Source organism: Astatotilapia calliptera, chromosome 20 (genome assembly GCF_900246225.1).
Source record: "Astatotilapia calliptera chromosome 20, fAstCal1.2, whole genome shotgun sequence".
Lineage (NCBI taxonomy): Eukaryota > Metazoa > Chordata > Actinopteri > Cichliformes > Cichlidae > Astatotilapia > Astatotilapia calliptera.
In genome coordinates, this window is record NC_039321.1 from 5,570,914 (window position 1) to 5,592,361 (window position 21,448).

General features: G+C 40.1%; 2 protein-coding genes across 3 annotated transcripts in view; one reads left to right on the forward strand and one right to left on the reverse strand.

Annotated features, from left to right (window-relative positions):
* LOC113012909 (tubulin alpha-1A chain) overlaps positions 1-2,334 on the forward strand; it is a 20,025-nt gene extending 17,691 nt beyond the window's left edge. The window contains exon 4 of the mRNA XM_026153348.1: positions 74-2,334. Within this exon, the coding sequence (XP_026009133.1) occupies positions 74-1,048 (975 nt within the window). The 3' untranslated portion in view covers positions 1,049-2,334. The remainder of the gene's footprint in view (positions 1-73) is intronic.
* Positions 2,245-21,448, reverse strand: part of jph2 (junctophilin 2) — a 27,391-nt gene continuing 8,187 nt past the window's right edge. The window contains exons 3-6 of one of the 2 annotated variants that reach the window (XM_026153340.1): positions 9,995-10,113; positions 6,866-7,812; positions 3,962-4,062; positions 2,245-3,877 (exon numbers count right to left, since the gene is read on the reverse strand). In XM_026153340.1, coding sequence (XP_026009125.1) covers positions 3,982-4,062; positions 6,866-7,812; positions 9,995-10,113 — 1,147 coding nt within the window. In that variant the 3' untranslated portion in view covers positions 2,245-3,877; positions 3,962-3,981. Of the gene's footprint in view, positions 3,888-3,961; positions 4,063-6,865; positions 7,813-9,994; positions 10,114-21,448 lie in introns of both variants that reach the window. The other variant, XM_026153343.1, reaches the window with a different exon arrangement.

Sequence of the window (21,448 nt, forward strand, 5' to 3'; positions counted from 1 at the left end):
AATGTATATAAGAATTAAATTATTGAATGAAGTAACTCATGCCTGGTTGTCATGTCTTCCTCTCTGTCCTCAGGCTGATCAGTGCACTGGTCTTCAGGGCTTCCTGGTGTTCCACAGCTTTGGCGGTGGCACCGGCTCTGGTTTCACCTCCCTGCTGATGGAGCGTCTGTCTGTCGACTACGGCAAGAAGTCCAAGCTGGAGTTCTCCATCTACCCAGCTCCCCAGGTGTCCACTGCTGTGGTGGAGCCCTACAACTCCATCCTGACCACCCACACCACCCTAGAGCACTCTGACTGTGCCTTCATGGTAGATAACGAGGCCATCTACGATATCTGCCGTAGGAACCTCGATATCGAGCGTCCTACTTACACCAACCTGAACAGGCTGATTGGTCAGATTGTGTCCTCCATCACTGCTTCCCTCCGCTTTGATGGTGCCCTCAATGTTGATCTGACAGAGTTCCAGACCAACTTGGTGCCATACCCCCGTATCCACTTCCCCCTGGCCACCTATGCTCCAGTCATCTCTGCAGAGAAGGCTTACCACGAGCAGCTCTCAGTGGCTGAGATCACAAATACTTGCTTTGAGCCAGCCAATCAGATGGTGAAATGTGACCCTCGCCATGGCAAGTACATGGCCTGCTGCCTGCTGTTCCGTGGTGACGTGGTGCCCAAAGATGTCAATGCTGCCATTGCTGCCATCAAAACCAAGCGCACCATCCAGTTTGTGGACTGGTGCCCCACTGGTTTCAAGGTTGGCATCAACTACCAGCCCCCCACTGTGGTTCCTGGTGGAGATCTGGCCAAGGTCCAGAGGGCTGTGTGCATGCTGAGCAACACCACTGCTATTGCAGAGGCCTGGGCTCGGCTCGACCACAAGTTCGATCTGATGTACGCTAAGCGTGCCTTTGTTCACTGGTACGTGGGTGAGGGTATGGAGGAGGGAGAGTTCTCTGAGGCCAGAGAGGACATGGCAGCTCTGGAGAAGGATTATGAGGAGGTGGGCGCTGACAGCGTGGTAGACGACGATGAGGGAGAAGAGTATTAAGTGCTAGCATATTCCTTCTCTTAATCTCTACCATCTAGTTTCATAAAGTTTAATTGAACGCACCATTTGTGCTAATGAATTACAGGATAGTAGAATTTCTTTATAATTTTCAGATTATTCAGTTTTAGCAAAAAACAAAATTATGTCTTGGCTGGAATCAAATACTTTTATCCACTGTGTACTTTTAACATGACCTAATCTATCTTTACGGATGTTGCCAGCATGGGGACTCATACTCCTTTCTAGTCACTTGAGGGCAGTGATGCTCCACACATGCTGACTCAACACCATGTTGAAGTGCTTGACATTTCAAACTATTGCAGGTACTTTACCTGACCTGAGGCATTAGAATGGTGATATCACAATTAATAGTGTGACAATTCTCCTTTGATCATGGCTCAATTCACACCTCAGTTTTGGCTCAGATCTTGAGCTGGATTATTCAATCTACATTCTGTTCATGGTCTGGCATTAAATTATTTTTTCAATTTACCAAAACAGGTGTATTTATAGTTTTATAACAGAACATTGGGAAGAATACAGAAGTCTTTGGTACGAAAGGTGAGGACATCAGCAACCAGACAAAGAGAACCCACCAGAGAGGAGGAGAGGCTGTGTGTATGTGAGGGCACTTGCATTACATATAGCGTTATCTTAGTGGAAACCTATTCTGTTTGATTCATTTTCCATTTAATATCACAGAATAAAAGACTTGGTTTGAGTTTATTTTTCACTTTCCAGTCCAGTGCTCTGTAATAAGGAACTATATGTGAAAGGAATAACAAAAAACAAAAGTCTTTATTGCTGGCAGAACCCCCTCTATTCTGATGTTTGTCCATTTTCTCCATACCTGAACAATTTCCAAATAGACAGTACAATGATCTATTGTCACTGTTTGATTTTTGGTGTAGATTTCAGGATTGTTACACCCATATTTACCATTCGGATGAGGTTTGACATGCCTGACTGAGAACCACCAAGGCCAAACGTTGCCTTGGTTTAAAATTGGGTGTGATATTCACTGTGGCGCAAGGCAGGGACAGAGGGCGTCTCATGCTGGCAGACAGGTGGTGTTTAAAAATACTTTCTTCTTCTGTTACTAGACTGGATTTCTTCAGGGTAATGAATGATGACGAGTACGTTCAAAATCTCAAAGCTAACAGTGGGAGCTGTTACAGATCATCAAAAATAAAAGATTCACAAGTGTAAAAGTTTTTAATTTGACTTCAGCTGTATTTCTGCTCTAAAACAGAAAAAATAAAGTGGCTTCCACATTTGCATTGACACTGGTATGAATCATTGGTAGATTACAGGTAAACCACAATGGGGAATTTCTTAAACTGGTTTTTACTACTTTCAAAACAGTTTTATATGCTTGTAGACTTTTTCACTAGTGGTCTGTGTGTACATTTGCAAACTCAAAGGCAAAAAAAACAACAACAAAAAACTGCAGCTAAAACTCTGTTCCTTTTAAATCCTAACTGGGTTAAGAAAATAAAAGCTTTCTTCTCAATATAAGACATGGAGTTAAGAATCTTTCTATTTTCCTCCATCTCACAAACATGAGGTAATCTGACTCATTTGGGAAACAAATTTTAGGATTACAACTTCTGATTGTACTAATGAGCCCTCCCCCCAAAATCCTACAACAGAATATTTTGAATGCTGTAAAGATGTGCACTTCAAAAAAGGTACAAAAACACAGATGCATACAAAGTGTTCTCATGTGTACAAAAGCTGATCTTACAACAGGCCCTGAAAATAAAGCAGTGGACAGTTTTCTACACTGACACATAAAATAATGAACCCAACCCACTCCCTGCTGCAAGATAATTATGTAGATCCAGCAACCTTACAACAACATACAGTGACAGTTTCAAATTAGATAAACTCCAGCCATCATTTTCCTCTTGCAAAACTTGCACAACTCTGTATTAAAGCTGCCTGGGTGCTAAACAGCATTGCACGACACCACAGGAACCTACGCAGCAGCAGCGGCACTCATAAGCTTCTTATTTTCCCTTCTCTATTTGGTTTATCAGCTTCCCCAAAGCAAAGCAGCAGAATGACAGGAAATGCACATAAATCCCAGTGAAAACTGAAAACTTCACAGTGTAGTACACCACAGTCTCAAAGATTTTGCAGAAACTCACAACGCTTTGAAAATGTTGCCAGTAAATAAACCCCTTTTTTTTTTTTTTTTTACAGTACCACTCGGAGAGCTTCTTGATGAGACTCAACACACGCGAGATCCCTACTCCTGACAGTAACAGTTATCACGCCCAAACCCTTCACACATCTGCTGTAGTTTTTGTGTCTAAACAATCAAGTTCAAGGCATTATAGAGAGAATATTCAGTCTGGCGATTAAAAACGTATCTAGGTGGGTTTGTCTTATGTGCCTGATTCACTCTTGTGAGATCCAGATAGTCTGAATGCCAATTAAGTGTTTATTTAAAAGCCATATTGCAAAAATGTTGACACGCTCATGACACACTGTGAAAAAGTTGAATTCTTGAGTGCCACCCTTCTTTCCTCAGCATCATCACCGGGACATAACCTACCATTCACCCACCAATTTTTTTTTTTCCTCTAAACAAATCATTTTTAGATGCACTGAACAGTGCCAGCCCTTCAATGTCCTTCAGTTTCTCTAACCTCTTGAAAGAGAGGAGCTTCGCAGAGCCTCACGAAGTCATATCAACAAAAACCATCCTAGGAGCTGCAGCGGTCTGCGTGAGGCTTCTGTTCCTCCTCAGTGTTGTCTTTGATCTCTGGTCTTTACTGAGGAGGAGGAGGAAGCCCATCTCTCTCTGACACTGCTGTTAACCTGTAGCAAACTGATATTAGTGGATTCATGTTTATTTTTACTGCATCGCCTCTTCTGAGTACATTTTGATGGTGTGTTTATTACCTGAGGAGGTGGAAAATGTCTCATGACAAAATGTGAACGAAGAGAATGGCCAGGCCGATGTTGAGCAGGATTACCATGCAGATCATGATGGTGTTTGGGCCCTTAAAAAAGGAAAAGAACTCAATGCAGAATAAGGACAGCGGATCCAGTCAAAACTGGAGATGAGTGAAAAATTAAAGGAAAAACCTAAACCTTAGCTCCAACAGTAAAGGGACCCAGTGGTCCTGTTATGTAGAAGGGTACATTACGGTGTCCTGATGGGAGGAACGGTTTCCAGGAGTAAAATGCCTCCATGGATGTGCAAGTTAACTTAAAATTAATCCAAATTACTTTTCTTTTTGCCATAAGTCAAAAGCTAAGGAAATATGAGACAAAAATAAAACAACAAATTCAGAAAATTCATAAATTCATATCAATTAAAACCTTAGAACTAAGCCTAAGTTAATCACACAATTAAATACAAGGTCCAAAAGAGTGGTTTCGTGGATCAGCTTACCACATGAAAGGGGGACAATGAGTCATCAGAGAAATTAGTTTCTAAGTAGAGCTAAAAAAATAAAATACTCAAAGAAATATTGATAATTGAACCCTTGATAATGCTGATAATAATGATTTGATTATTAAATAAGTCTTACAACTATTTTCTCTAAAGTTGCAAGTGATTCTGCAAAGATTCAAGAAACAAATGGAAACTTACTCAGTTTTGAGGTGTTAAACACCAACATGTAACATAAATGCTACTTAAAATGCAAAATTCTTAGAAATTTTTGAGAAAATGTATCCTGATGTCTACGTTGGGGGGAAAAAGAAAGTAGAGCCCCTGCCTCTTCTTCTACTGTTATCACTTGGAAAAATCTTAAGCGACATATACAACATCAAATATAATGTCAGTTATTCATTATGATGATGCTACATGAACTTAAACTGTATAACACTGAGTGTACTGACTACAAGTCAAAACTTAGATATGCAAATTTACATTTGATTTCCTTAAAAAAAAGTTGTCAGAAGATTCAAAAAACACTATAAAAATAGAATTTTATGGGAATTATTTCATGGTTCAGGCTTTACAGGATTAAGACTACATATTTATCCTGGAATAATATTGTGCGAGCTCAACCCGATGCCGTGGTGAAAATTGCATACTCTACCAAATCAGAGCTCCACTTTCAGTAATGCAGTCACCCCTTTTTGTACAATGGGACTCCATGAACATATGTGATGACATTTAAACCTGAGATAATTAGCTTCTGACACAAAATTGATAATGATACTTGGGATACTCATGAAGATTTTGACAGACTTTAGTTTCTTTCCCACAAAAAAGGAAAATGCTAACTAAATTCAGGGTCAAATGACAAACAGTGTTTGAGATCGCCCAGATAAAGGTCATGGGTCAGCTTGTCTACTGGCTCTCCCCTACAGACATTAAATCTGAACCTAATGAAGCCCTGTGGGAGATTTTGAATTTACGTCATACATAGCACTCCCCACCACCATCAACACACCAAATGAGGCAAAATCCTCTGGATGAATGGTGTTTATAGTGTTCCAGCAGGCTGGAGAATCACAAAGACTCAGAGTGCTCTGAAACCTTTCTAATTGCATGTGATGGCCATAAACCTTATTAAGACACTTGTTTGTTTTTCTTTAACCTTCCTAATCTGTGGCTGTTCATGTTGGGTTTTATCTTTTCAATGCAAAGAATTAATAAAGGATTATCAAAATTATTATTTATAGGAGATGGTTGTACCCAAAACATATCTTGTGAGCAAGTTCAAAATAAGACTGCAGGAGGAGCAAGACAAAAAAAAAAAAAAAAAAGAGACAAAAAAAGGGGTTTAACATCTAGAACAACCTAGTTAAAGGGTAAGAAAATTGTCCTACCAGCACCTTTAAAGATCAGAAATTAACACCCCTTATCCCTTTTGTGAGATTTACGGGTGCAGATGGGAGCAATCTGCTAGCTTTGGTTAGCTCTAGGCTAGCCATTTCTTCCTGTTTCCTGTCTTTATGCTAAGCTATAATCAGCCTCCCACATTCCAGCTTCATATTGGCAGGTACATTGTGTACACTGTCTTCTACTTCCCGAATACAAACCAATTTAAGCATATTTCAATAAAAGTTGCTTCAATCCTAGCTTATAACAAATATTTACAATGTAAAAGTGAGCATTTCTTTGTCATGCATGCTATTTCTAAGTGTATTTTTATTTATTTATTTATTCCCATCTAGCCAGCAGGGAAACTAAAAGAAAATTGTTTGGACATAACAGATAATTATCGTCCACTGAGATTAGTAAATGTCATCTTATTTGGTGGAGGTTAGTACTGGCTGATACAGATGTTTGGCTGATATATTTATAGCCATAATTATAACTTAATGCTGATGTTTAGGGTACATGCTTAGCTAAAACTTTAAAACCAATGTAACATTAATACCTGAAATTGGCAGGCAATATAAAGCAAATGCACATTTAAAATAGAGAAAAAGGAGACATAGCATTCATTTACAACTATTTCCCCCTCCAACAAACCAGAACAGTAGTCTGGCTTTGCCCTTATACGGTAAATAACGTGACTGGATATGGTGTACACTTTTATTTGACTATGATGGTGTCAAGCTGTGCTCTTTAGTTAGAAACTAGGACTTATGGTCATTAATGTCAGCAGTAATGCTAGTGTATATTTTTAAGGCTGTACTGAGCTAAATGCTTATACGAGCATCGGTAAGAATTACTCTCTGGGGACACTGAATGTGTGTGGAAAATTTAACAGTAATCCATCTGATAGCTGTTGACCAAAGTCTTGGACTGACAGACTGACACCACCATACATGTTGTGACAATATTGATGTAGCAAAAAATAATGAAGAGTGAGTCACTGTGTATATTTACTGTCTTACCTCCATGTCCAAAGACTCTGGGGTCACCTCGTTGCTGAGGCTCGACAGGATGGGCTTGGGTCTGACTTCGGCTTTGGGTTCCACCTTTGCTGCCGGTCTGGCAACTACAGATTTTGCTTCCACTGGCTTTGGTGCCATTTTAGGTTCAAGACTCGGAGCAGGTTTTGGAGCTGGAGCTGGGCTGGGTTGCCGTTTTGGTAGCGGTTTTGTTTCTGCTTTACTGGGAGGCCTGCTCGGTTCCCTGGACTCCACTTTGTTCTCAAATACAGGCGTCACTCTTTCTTTTGTTGGTGGTGCTCTTTCGCTTTTTACCTCGGAGGCTTTAGACTCAGGAGTTACAGATTTGTAAGACGCTTTGGAAGGCGTTTTGGAGGGAGCTTTGGAGATGGGACGTGGTGCTTCTTCTTCTTCTTCTTCTTCTTCTTCTGGTGAGATGAGGCTATTCCTTACAGGGGCAGCAGGGGCTGCAGTGGCATCTGATGCTTTTGCCTCAGAGTCAAACTTCTGCAGTGGCTTGATCTCCATGTCAGAACCCTGCTCGTTCTTGTTGCTCTGGCGGCTCGGGGTACGAGATGGGCCACGACTGCTGGTGGCCCCTCCTCCTCCTTCAGATACAGTTGAAGCAGGAGCAGGGGGAGTAGTGGGACGACTGCCTTGCTTGCCGTTGAGTTTACTACTTCCACCACTTTTACTGGTTTTGTCTTCATTCCAGCTACCTGGACTGAGGAGTTTGGGCTCTTCCTTGCTCATGATGCCTGGGCTTGGAGAAGGCGTGCGACCTGGGGATGAGCTAGGCATGAGGCTGTCCAGTTCATTCATAACCGGGCTTTCAGGTGGTGTAGGCAGTGGCTCCTCCTCAGCTAGCAGGGGTTCATGCATGATGGTCTCTGTGTTCTCACTGCCTTCCACGGCCAACTGTAACGCTCTCTTCTTCAGATACTCAGGACCTGAAAGCCAGTTCAAATACTTTTTAATCACTGGTTTCTACCATCAGTCATAAGTCAGAGGAATTATTATTTTTTCCATAATTTAAAATGTATAATAGATACAGAATGTGGGCTTTCAAACTCCTCCTACACAATCACAAACTGACTAATGAAACTTGGCACACAGGTACGTCTTAGACCTGTGTAGGTTCTTATCTAAAAAACATATGATGCCATCATGTTGCCTACAACCATCTACCAACATTTATGCACCTACAATGCCTCATTAAAATAATATTATTTGAATGACAATAACATGTAATTTATAGCCACAAACTTGAATTATGAATTATATATGATGTCATGTTGCCAAGGAACCACCTAACAATGGACCGAAATTAGAGATACTGTAGCATGGGTATGTACTAATCACGATAATTAGAATTAATGTTCCATAAAAAGGCCATGGTATTTTTAACACTAAGTAATAATGCCTCAATCCATTAGGGATTTACAAACATCATAAATGATTTATCATGTGAGTGTCATGACTTAAAGTTCAAAATAATCCTCTTTTGTTTTTAGTGGTTTCAGTCATTCACCATGTGAAAGTAGCTGTTTTAGTGCCTCTCACTTTACCCAGCTTTATTCTGATTGGCTGCCATTCACAAACAGAATAATTGAGCAGCAGATGGGTGTGGCTACTGTGCTCACAGAGAGGTCACACTTCATGGCGCATAGCGCAGTATTGGGTTAAGTACAAAAGGAGTCTATAACCGAGTGCTCACATCAGTGAGGCCTGAACCTTTAGCTTACAGTGAGAATTATTATTATTATTATTATTATTATTTATTGAGTTATTTTTGCAGGTAAATATATTTTTTTAGAAATATTCATTTATATTAATATCTTTCTGCTGTTTCATAATTATCATGGAGCACAGCTCACTGTTAGATAAATTCCTGTTGGCTCGAAAATAGCTAAAGGAGCTCAATTTAAAAACGGACATTTTTCCATTAAAAAAAGATTCCCTTGATAAAAATGTTAGCTCAAGTATTGCAGGGCTGAGAGGTCACAGATTGTCTTTATAAGTATCATCCCCTTAAACCTCCTGAGAGCACAGGAAGCAGCTACAGAGGATATTAGAGATGCATTCAGCTGCTGCATCCCCTTCCTAATAAGCTTTCGCTGGAGTACACATTTTTCCATTAAACACAAATAAATTCTCTGTTTGCTCACATTTCAGAAAAAAATCCAAAGGAGAAAATTTGTCCCAAAATGAAATATACTAAAAACAATTAATATTTTTGATATTGTCAGACAATCCATACCTACAATGCACTGATATGCTTTCTCTTCATATTTGGTTTGAATTGAACAGCTGAACACTGTAGTTTTGAGCAAATGTTACTAAAACAGAAGAAATTGTTGGGAAACATTTTTTGTTGTGGATGAATACACATGCTGATGATGATTACCAGCTGTAGGACACGTACAGCTGTAGGACAGCTGTACATATGATACTTTTCTTATGCTAAAAATAAGAAAAGTATAGAATATCAAAAGTCCGATCCTTAAATTTATGAAGTGTTTTGAAGCAGATGTTTCTCAGCCAGCGCCAGTCTCAACCAGACTTTTAGTGAAAGACTAGTCATTTAGAAAGTGAGAGACAATTCATTTAGAAAGCTGGACGACTTTCTGTTTGCATCTGACTTCTTTAAGCTCTCTGCTGAGTGAGAGCGCAGGAGTGAAATGCAGGAGGCTCCCAAATAGCCCCTTTGCTTTTGTGTCAATGTGTGTGTCGACAGACTCGCAATGAAACTGATACGATCCCTTCGACCCAATAAGATGGTCCTTTTTTTAGACAGTCAAACGCGACTATCCCTGTGATGGGCCTCAGCAGAAGGATATACTATCACAGGCTGTGAGGACAGAGACAAAGTAGAGAAGTAGCTCTGCTGTTGGGATTTTACATTTGCTGTTTCCTTCATACAGTATCATACATAAGTAGGTAAAAAATTTTTTTTCTGAATTAGCTTTTTTAGTGTGCATTCCCGTGATATCTAGTGAAACTCAGAGCTTGCATACAGCTGCAAAGTCCGTGAGTGACATTATGATGCCTTAAAAGGTGGCCCTTTTAGATGCTTTTTAAATTAATTTTGCTGATTTTTTTCTAAAATGTGGTGTGGAGATGTCGATTAACCTGGCTGGTAGAAGGAAGGGGAGAGCTCTTTGGCCACCAGTCTGGCAATGCTGGACTCTCTGTTGGAGGCCTGGGCAGCCTGCTCAGCTGCATCTGCCTTGGCCTTGGCATGGGCTGTCCTGCAGTGGAAAGATGCAACACAAGTCACTCAGCCTTCTTTCATCTTCTCATTTCATTAATGGTCTGAATCCTAATCTCCCCCCCCCCCCTATATGCCAGCAATGAACATGCTGTTTTCAGAAAGCATCTGTTGTTCACTTCAGTGTGTTTTATAAATGACACAATCAGTACCACACTTGGCTTAGCTGTCGGGAGGAAGAGTGGGATATGAGTGTGTTTTCACCATCAAGAAAGCAAAGTCAGAGTGTCTCCCAAATAGAATAATGCTATTAATTTAAATGTGAAACTACAAAACCTGGTTTTGTCCCCACAGGAGGCAACAAAGTCCACCTGTTAGCAGCTGTGAATTGGTGAATTGGAATATATAAATCAGAATGTATAAAACCATTCCTTTAATAGCAGGGCAGTTTCACAAATGTCGGTTTATACTGGTCTATAACTTTAAACCAGGCTTAATTTTACTAATAAAAAATAATTAAAGCCAAAGAAGGGGAAAAAAAAAAGAAAAAAAAAGAAGAAGATTCCCTCAGGTAAGCCTAGCACTGATATTACCATTTCATCAGCGACACCTCCATTGACAAATAACAGGGAAAGACAAAAACCAAAATAAACAAACCGGTTATATTTGAGGAAAAATACCAAAATCAATTTATTTTGAAGGCTACGCTATAACTTGCTGATCTCGTCTCATCATTAAATCATCAATCAGTTCATTTTGGAGTCACTGTTAGACAGAAACCACCTTTAGAAAGCCAAAAATTATATTTTAATTGTCCATCGTTTACGCTCCAAAACAAAAAGGGAAATCCCTTCTATTTATCCTCTGTGTCACCTTTTTAAGTAGCTTTAAGCTTTTCTTGTGTGAGGAAACACAGCTGAGGGGTTGGATACACTCACTCAATTGAGCATTTGCTTGTCACTTTCTTGTTTAACCTCTTTACAGCCACCAGTGATCAGCACATGCATCAACCAGGATGCAGCCTGTTTCAGTTCTACATACTTTTTCTGCTTTCTATTCATTTACGTCATACTATAATGGTTTAATGGTTCATGAGACATTGACCTCGACCTTCCTACACAAACACTCTCAGAGATAAGGGCCTTAAACAGAGTGACCAAAAATATCGCAGTACAAGGCTTGTTTATAGTATTCAATCATGGTCAAATGGATGCTGGGGTGGGCAGTCGCTGGTCATATGGCTCATTAGTATTATTAGCTTTGGAGGAAAGGGGTTGTCCTGTTCTACCGTTTGCCTGGGACAGAAATAAATTACACTTTTGCCACCATGAGTGAGACAATGAGTTATTGCTGGCAAGCTACTGAGGCCTCCATCATCACACAAATGTCTGTGTGGGTGACAGGCAGAAAGCACTGCGGCCTGACAGGCGTACATTTGTATATTTATAGTTGTTTTGCTGCACACTGGAAAATTTTACTTATCATGCAACACTTTGCAATGCAGAGTTCATGAACTTTCACTCTGGATTTCCCCTTAAAAAAAAAAAAAAGAATCACTGAAGAACAGGTAGCAACCAAGAAAACAAGGCTAATTCCAGCTGCTAAACCTGAAATGCAGTCTAGTTATACCACGAAAATAGGGCAGCACAATTTATTATTATTTTAATACTATTATGCTTCTCTACTCGGGTAAAGACTGTAGCCATACTGAAGTTTTGTAGAATAAAAGCTGTTTAACTGGTTCAGTGGTTACCATCTCAGTTTAGCTTGTTAGCATGCTAATGGTAGCTCTTTAGCAGTGTCAGCAGTGCGCGATTGCTCACGCGCACAGCTTAGAGGGAACATAGCGGTGTGTCAGGCATTTTGACTTTGCACATGTTTTATGATAACTACATTTAACCTAATTTCTACTGTACGATTCAGCTCAGTGTGACTTTACTCTCTGTGTGTTGGGTTTCTATTGTGGAAAGAAACTGGATTGTTTTTTTGTAGCCTTAAGTGCCTAAACCAATTATTTGGAATATTTGGTCAGGGAAAATTATCAGTAGGAAGCCACTTGGGGAATGTTACATGGAAAATGAGCCCCAACACATTGCAACAGCAACCAAACAGTTCCAAAAATCATATCATCTCAGTGAAAAAGTACACATATAATTAATTTAATCTGATACACCTCCTGCCTCTGTAAACATACAGTCAAATTTCAGCTAAGCGGATCAGGGAACTTTTAATTAAACAATTAAAAACACCTGCTGATATACTTCCTCAAAACCATAAAGTAAAACATCTGGCAATCACAAAAGGATCAGTTAATAGTTAAGAAAAAAAATCTAATCATGTTTTCATCATTAGTGATGAAAGAGGATGATATTAGATGATGAATTGCTGCTATATCCAAAAACTCGAGAGGTAAATGAGTTAAAAGCTGCTGCTGTTTGTCCCCAGTAACTGCAGGTACTGAGTGTGATTACTCTGTAAATACTCAACATGTTGTAACTTTACACCAAGATGAAAATAGCTCCTCTTAGGTGGGGAAGATGCTTCCACCAGGAACAATTAGAGGCTCCTGAGGTCCCCTGATTGATATAAATGAGCTCCACCTGTCCACACAGACTCAGCACCTACTCAGGAAGCTGTTTTTCCTCAAAGTTATTCTAACAGCTGATCTTTAACAACATGTTTCCATAGCAATCTCAACAATATCTAAACTTAGCACAAAAAGTAAGGAAACTTTGTTTTGGTCGATTACTTCTTTGTTGTAATAATGCTTCTTGGCAATAAATCTTGTACCACTGGAAAGCCTGTTTATTTCCCCTTAGATGATGCCACATTTGCGAGGAAAATGCTTTTGTGTGTTGAAAAGCAGAGTAAAGTATGTGGGTTGTGCCCATGAAAATCTTGGAAAAAAAATCCCCTCTGCCAATGCCAAACAGCTTATTCTGCTATCAGCTCTTGTTTGGTATCATTTATTTGACCAGATGATCAAAGTCTATGCGATCGTTGTTATGTTGGAGGATAGAATTTGGTCCAAGACTGTGGAGATATGTGATTACCCCTGGCTGCAGAGACTCATCTTGATCTCTCTATGCATTGAGATGCCTCTAATGATGACAAGCCAGATTGTCAGCACCAGGGTACCAGAGGCTCAAAACAAGAGTCAATAGCAGAATAAGCTGTTTGGCTTATTCTGAGAAGATTTATAAAGTTTTTTTTAAAGGCACAACCCACATACTTAACTCTGCTGCTCAACCCATGAATGGATTTCCACTGGTATCAATTTTATTGCCAAGAAGCAATTTTGCAGCAAAGAAATAACTGACCAACCAAAAATGTCCTTACTACTTAGTTGTTGTGCTAAGTTTATTTAAAGTGCTAATGAACACAATATGCATACATGTTTATTATAAAAATATACTCTGAAAAGCCTCAACCATCTTCTCCCTTACCTAACAATATACTATTACAATTTAGTTCCTGACTGCCTGCAGACAGAGTGGTGTGTGAGGTAGCAGACAAGATGGCAGCCTTTCAGTGTGGACGGGTAAACTGCCAGTTGGAAGAGAAAGATGTCGACAGATGGCTTCTTCCTGGAAACTGACTCTACCTTCCACCTCACAGTGGCTCAGTGTCTTCAGGAGTAGGAATAGAGTTTCAACTGTTTGTTAACTGCGGAGGCTGCAGAGGGGGGCTTCATTCAGATAACACTGAATGTTTGGTCTGAATGTGGACCACATCTGCAGTTTTCCATTGGCCATAGTTGACTTTGACTGATGGATTAACTCAGGGGGAGTCCGGCTGCTTGATTTCACCTCTGATACACCTAAATGGTCCAGATGTCTGATGTCTTGGACATCTGGCTCAAACAACAATGACTGTAACCCACATCAGGTCCAGCTCATATTATTACTATGATAGCTTGATGTGAGCTTGGGTAGATTAGTGGCTAACAGCTATTTTCTTTAGTATGCCTGGAAGCACCAGGGTAATTCTAAGCTGAAGCAATCAGCAGATTTGACACACCGGGCTCAGTTCAGCTTCCTGCCTCTCTCTTGTTCTCCTTCCTGTTGGGAACTCCACAGTTTTCCCATTTAGTTTAGCTTATTGCCAACAAAACATGGCATCGCACAATAGTCACAGAACCACGTTTACACCACTGATATTACATTTGTACTACTTTTAACATAATAAATGGTTGAATTCAGCATGAAATACTGTGTTCTTTCCATTTCAGTTGTAGCATAGGAGACGGACATTACAGCCAGGAAGCTAATTATGAAAGAAAAGGGTAATCTGAAAGTGACTGCATGTATCCTTTATATACAGTCTATGCTTAAATACAGTGGTTAAGTATGAAAACTCACTGTGCACTTTATTAGAAAACACCTATGAGACCTGCATTTTTTTATAAAGTGCTATGCATGTAGCAGAGCTACTGGTAAGTACTAAAATGGCTAAAGGCAGCAGACGGATATAAACTGACCCCTGTAGCAGCCTCACATCCATTCACAGCTCACTGAGCGTGTCCATCACTGACCACACAACTCTCAGTACCATAAATATGGTGAAATCTTTAGCACAAGCACAAGGTGAAAAGTAGGGACTTAGGCCTGCATGGTTAAATCAAATTCAATCCTGTAAATTACGAGTCATATAATCAAAATGAATAGATTTGTGCAAATCACTGACTAAAATAATAATAACAAAAAATAAATAAATAAATAAACCAGAACCTGGCATGAAGGATTAAAGCAGCCAAGCACTGAGCAGTGTTTTCCTGCTGGAACACTATATTTGTTTGGGGCTTTTGGTGTAATTATATATCTTCCAGTCTGGTTACAGTTGCTAAAAAATGTATATCATAGCTCCTCATAATGTCAGTCAATGGATGTTCTGATTGATAAATCCCACCTGTGACCTCAGCAAACACTTAAATGAATAGTTTAAGGCTAACCAATGTGTTATGCCATGACATTAGTCAGTGAGAATACTTTAGCCTTCTTTCTGGCTCAAATTGAGCCCAAATTTTCAAAATTAACCTTGTTTTCACCAAGCACAAAAACGATCAAGTCAGCCCATAACGCTAAGATTAGTGAGGTCACAGATCAAAAGTTTTCTTGGGCTGTTATTCTATAGGTTTATATACAAGTCTTTTTGAAACCAGAGGAGCTGCACTCTACTGTTTGTTAGAAAACAAACCCCCACAAGTGTAAGAGAATTCTGCACTGAGTTCACTTCTCAGACACAGACAGCTTTTATATACAGTCAGCGAAGGAAGCATTCAGAGGCTTCAGCTGCAGAAACAAAAGTACAGTAAAGGTCACTTTACACAAATGCACTGCAAAAATAACTGTGTGTACTTTGAATTAAAAAAAAAAAGCATGTGCTAGTGTTAGTACATTAATATACTTTATTTTCTGTGCGTCATAACTCCCCACAGCTATGAGATCACAGATTAATGTACAACTTAAATTTGGCCTAATATATAAGTATAGATACAGTTCTTTAAATAAGTCCTGGTACTCTGCTGTTTTGTAATGTCTGTTTTTTTGTCCCGCCACCATCGTCTTGGAGTCTACTGATGGCGAGAGAGATGTGCCACTGGATCTTTGTGGAGGGTCCTTTCCAACTCTGCAGCAACTATGTGTGCATACACGAGGCAGTATGCAAGAGTGATTAGCTGTTAATAAAAAAGATGACAACATTTTTAAATATAATTGAATCTGTTGGCCAAAATATTCGCACATTAAGTGCTAATGGAAACCTCGTTACTGCAACATTACTCAGAGGTCACGTCGCAAGAAATAGTAGAGAGCTCATCTATTTTTCTAATTACTGACCAGTTTCTTTTTCTATCAAATTAAATAAGTCACTTGATAAAAAAAATAGTCCTCAAAGAGTCCTGAGCCTTAGTCTGAACTTTGTTTACAACTTTTATGACCAGTTGATCGCTCACCAGCACAAAATGCTAGTATCAGCAGTACAGTATGTAATCCAAGCCCCACAACTAAAGCTAGGTGTGGTACATATATACACTAACCCTTTATACCCAAGCACTTGCTTATGAGGTGTGCCATATTTATATCCATGGAGGCATTTGACACCACTGCTGACGCAAGATGGATCGAGATCTGTGATCTCGAACTGTTGGCGGCTCTTAGCGGAGCTAAGGCTTGCAGGAGGTGACAGAAAGAGAGAAAAACAGCAAGCAGATTACTGTTTTTGAGCACAGCTGTGTGGTGTATGGGTAAGTATTTGATTTCTGTCTGCAGGGAAAAAGAAGAAGAATCGCTGTCTGGGTGTTTGTGACCAGATAGGAAAGACGGGGTCTGACAGCAGCAAGGGGGGAGGGGGACAATCAGCTGTTGCATTCCCCCGCGATTGTGATACAGCAAGAGTATGCCTGTCCATATTTAGTCAGGGCTCCTCCGTGACTACAAGGCCCCTATGTGTGCGTCATTTACACCCTGTCCTGCCACACAGGTCCTCCTCCAGACGCCCAGCAGCCAGTCCACAAAGCAGAACAATGTCCACAGACTGTCTGAGTGTCAGCAAACACTTTGACTAACTGGGCTTGAAGAGGCCTGGTCTGGGATCGCATGCAGTGTCCTGGTTGTATGTGTATTTTTAAATCCAAGACATCACTGCCAAAGGATCATAGTGTGAGGAAACCACTGCCAGGAACAGATGTGTCATGTCTCCTCTGCTTATATAATATTGGATTTCAGTTTAATATCCAGGACTACAGGAAGGCTGTTTTGTTAGGACCAATGCAACAATATAAAAATACTCCAGTGCAAGAAAAACAGATTTTAGAGGGTGCAAAGGACATTAAATTGTCAAAAAGAGAATAAGAAAGATGTAATATTATTCCAGTAGCTGTCTACGTAGGATAAAAAGATAAATTCGAGGTGCTGTGACATAGTTAAACTCCTAAAAATAAAGAGCATTCCATGCACTTTTGCAAGGAACTCCTCAGTCACTTACACCTGCTCCCTATCAGCCACGGCTCCAGCAGATAATGTGCACTGACACCAATCAGAATTTTAGACTACTGCAAAAACAATGAATCCACTTTTTCAGTTCAATTCAAATTCAATTCAGTTTTATTCATGTAGCACCAAATCACAACAACAGATGCCTCAAGGCACTTTATATTGTAAGGTAAAGCCTCTAAAATAATACATAGAAATCCCCAACAATCATACGACCCCCTATGAGCGAGTGCTTTGGCGACAGTGGGAAGGAAAAACTCTGGCAGAACCAGGCTCAGGGAGGGGTGGCTATCTGCTGCAACGAGTTAGGGGTGAAGAGGAGGAGGGTAGGACAAAGACATGCTGTGGAAGAGAGATTAATAATAACTGATGATTAAATGCAGAGGAGGTGTATAAACACACACTGAGTTAGACAAAAAAGTGGAAGTCTGGAAGTCCCCAGCAGCCTAGCGTTATTGCAGCATAAATAAGGGATGATTCCGGGTCACCTGATCCCACCCCAACTATATGCTTTAGCAAAAAGGTTTTAAGCCTAATCTTAAAAGTAGAGATGGTGTCCGTCTCCTGAATCCAAACTGGAAGCCGGTTCCACAGAAGAAGGGCATTTGTTAACAATACTTTACATCTCCTCTGCCATTTGATTTAAATGTTTGGACACTGAGTGTATAAAGCACTGATATGTCAGTGGCATGTACACTGTTTTCTGCTACATCTTGCAATGCATTTTGTCTCACTTTGCAGGTACCAGACTGGCTGTTGATAATGATGTGATGATGAATCCTCACGCAGTGGGTATTCACCATAAAGACACTGAATAGATGCCTGTTTTGCATCACTGAAAAAGGATTGCCATTTATACTGTGCTTATTTGGTCTTACCAGACACTCAAAGTGGTTCAGACTGCACTCGTCAAGGAATTTGAAGTGCTGTGATATGGTTAAAGGAAAATCTCATGCTTGAGCTAGTTGCTGGTAACAAGCTCATTCAACAGAAACTTTTAAATATAAATGATTTATCAGCCCAAGCACATTAGCAAAAAGACTCCACGGTCACTTAGACCTGCTCAGAGTCAGCACTGGCCTCTGCTTTTAATGTGTGCCAGTAAAGAGGATTACAGCCAGAGCTATCTACTGCCCAACCCGTACCCATTTCATTTATTTATCTATCTTTTGGATTGTGCTTCCTACGCATGCAGCAAAAGAATTCCATCTGAAACTTGAATTGACAGAAGGGAAACATATTTTTGTCGGTTGGAGTCTACTGCTTAGTTTGACCCAGTCTCACCTGGCCTGGACATGAAAAGGACTGACAGTTCTCAGTTCTGCGGATGGTGTTCGATGGAAAATAATGCTGCCCTTATTCTCTGTGGGTCCCACTAACTCAGCAGAAAACTCGCTATACAAGAACTTGCACCAAACAGGGCTATTCAAAGTACATTTTAAAAAGCGTAATTTCTCTTGAGACCTTTTAAGTGTTTGTTTTTACCACCTGGAATGGCCATGGCTTATGCTTGCTACAAAAAAGCTCTCCATCAGTGACATCTACGACCTAATTACAGTGCAATTCCACTTTATTAGATAATCTAATGTTTGGTGGAAATGGGAAGTAATCCTAAAGAAGACACTGTGTGCACAAGGGACTGCATGAAAGAGTGATTAGATGACAGCATCTTTAAATATAATTGAATCTGTTGGCTAAAATACACACACATTAAGTGCTAATGGAAACTTCATTATTGCAACATTGCTCGGAGGTCACATAACAAGAAATAGTACAGAGAGCTCATCTGTTTTTCTAATTACTGACCCGTTATTTTATTCCCCTCAAATTAAACAAGACAGCCCTCAAAGAGTCCCGAGCTCCAGTCCGAACTTTGTTTACAACCAGTTTACAAAACTGTTTTTATGGACGGTTAAAGAGCCAAAAATACTCAGAATCCTAAAGAGTTAATATGTAAATAGTAGAAGTCAATTTTAAACGTAAACAGTAACTCAAACTGCCAAGTAAATGTAATGAAAACCAAAGTTTGCCTGTAAAATGCGGTGCAGCTGAAATTTCAGCACTGACCTTCCAGCACTTTTTTAGGCTCTTCCTGATGACAGTCGTGTTAAATGTGAAATCTGCTTTTCTCTGTTCAGACTTGCCTCAGGTGATCCTAAAGCACTGACACAATGAGTAACTCTCATATACTGCTTATCTTTGCAGTACAATATTTAGATTTCAATCTGCAGGGATGGGGGTCTGCAGTCCATCAGTGCAAGTCTCACTGCTGTAAACACTCAGCCTATTTCAGGTCTTGAAGACGGCAAAAACACCACCGCCTTGTATGGTCAGACAATCTGAAGGTAGACATGTTTGTGCACACATGAATCACATAATAAAAAAGGATTTCCTGCATTAATTTTAAATCAGATTGTGCTGCAATGTGTGAGAGAAAGGTTTAAATAAATCTGTGAGACAAATCGGGGTAGCGATTAATCACAATAATGACTTAAACATAATCACACTCATGCATTCTGTGCTCATCCAAAAGGTTTTTCACCTAGTTAAAGGAATAGTTTGACACTATGGGAAATGCTACTCTTAGGGCGATTGTGGCTCAAGAGTTGAGAGTTCGTCTTGTAATCGGAAGGTTGCCAGTTCGAGCGTTGTGTCCTTGGGCAAGACACTTCACCCGTTGCCTACTGGTGGTGGTCAGAGGGCCCGGTGGCGCCAGTGTCCGGCAGCCTCGCCTCTGTCAGTGCGCCCCAGGGTGGCTGTGGCTACAATGTAGCTTGCCATCACCAGTGTGTGAATGTGTGTGTGAATGGGTGGATGACTGGATGTGTAAAGCACTTTAGGGTCCTTAGGGACTAGTAAAGCGCTATATAAATACAGGCCATTTACCATTTATACTCTCTACTGAATTTTGTGACTTTTGGAGTGTTTTTAATTAATTTATCTGACAGATAATATGGCTCGCTGTGGGGATGTTAGCAAAAACAGACCTTCCAAAAAAATTTGTGGCAGGCATCTTTGTCTGTGCATTGCAGCTGCACTGTTTACGGATACAGCTTGGTAACCAAGCTCGGTACTGTTGGCTTAACTTAGTACTCCCACCTTCTCATCTAAATACAATCAGCAGCCAAAAAACTAAGGTTCAGGCTTCAAAAGGTAAAGTGTAGAAACCACTGAGTGCCAGTGTCCATCTTTTATATGCAGTCATACAATTAAGTACATTTTCCCTTCTAATAGGATTCAGCAAAGGCCATTTCTGGCATCACAGGGGGTTATAATAGGGTCAGACTATGTTTGTGTGGGGCAGGTTACAAATGCTCAGAGGAATTTAGCGTGTGAAGCACATTTCCTGTGTGAATATATTCCTTGCTAAATAAATACATTGTACATAAAAGGAAGTTGTTTCTTACTCTCATGTGGCCTCTTTTTTTATTTCACTAAACTGTTCTTAACTGTTATTTCAGTTTCTTTTTTGATCTAGAAATCCTTTGGGTTTTAGCAGGGATGCATCTATCAACTGAAACATCTCTGAGCTGCAGGTTTCTTGTGAGACTAAAAAACAAAGAAAAACAAACTTTCTGATCTTTGACATAGCTGAATTTGCTTTTTACTTGTTCTACTTTTTCACCGAAGCCTTCCCAAATTGGCATAGTTTGTTACTTGTAGTTTTCCACCTTGGAAAAGACATCATGTTTTCCTACAGGACTCCCAGGATGACAGTCCCTGGTGGTTTCCCCACAGTCTCTCCATTAAAAATATTCAAATTTAGAAGACTAGATGCAAAATGTGGAACATGATCATTGTAGAACAGGCGAACAAAGGATAAAAATGCTGTGTAGTCTTGCATAAAATGATACTTCTGGCTACAAATACTCCAGAAGATCACCTGTTTTACTTCCAGGCTTTGGGTGTAATAAGCTCAGGAATTTGAACCACTGATCAAATGATTATTGGAAACCTCAAACTATTAAAATCAAAAATTCTGAATGACCCGACCTCTTACAATGACACACAAATATAAGATTACAGCATGTACGTCCACACATGCTTTAGCGTTTTCACACCAGGAGGAGCATGGCTGTAAGGACCCTGGGATCCCAGCGGGGAGTCATTTCTGAGAAGTCGTGTTCAAGGCCAACAGTGGTGAGCTGGAAACTGATACTGTGGAGCTGCTTGCTACATTCCAACTATTGTAAGATACATCAACATTTTGACAACTGCAGGGAGTAAAAGTGTCAGATTGTGAATCATCTAAGATTTTCGCTAAAAGGCCAGCATCGCCATTACTCAAATACCCTGCACGACTCCATGATAAGTACTCTTCTGTTCACAACTCAAATATCATGTTAATTATTCAGCTTTAGAGATTTTGGATTTTGTTTCTCT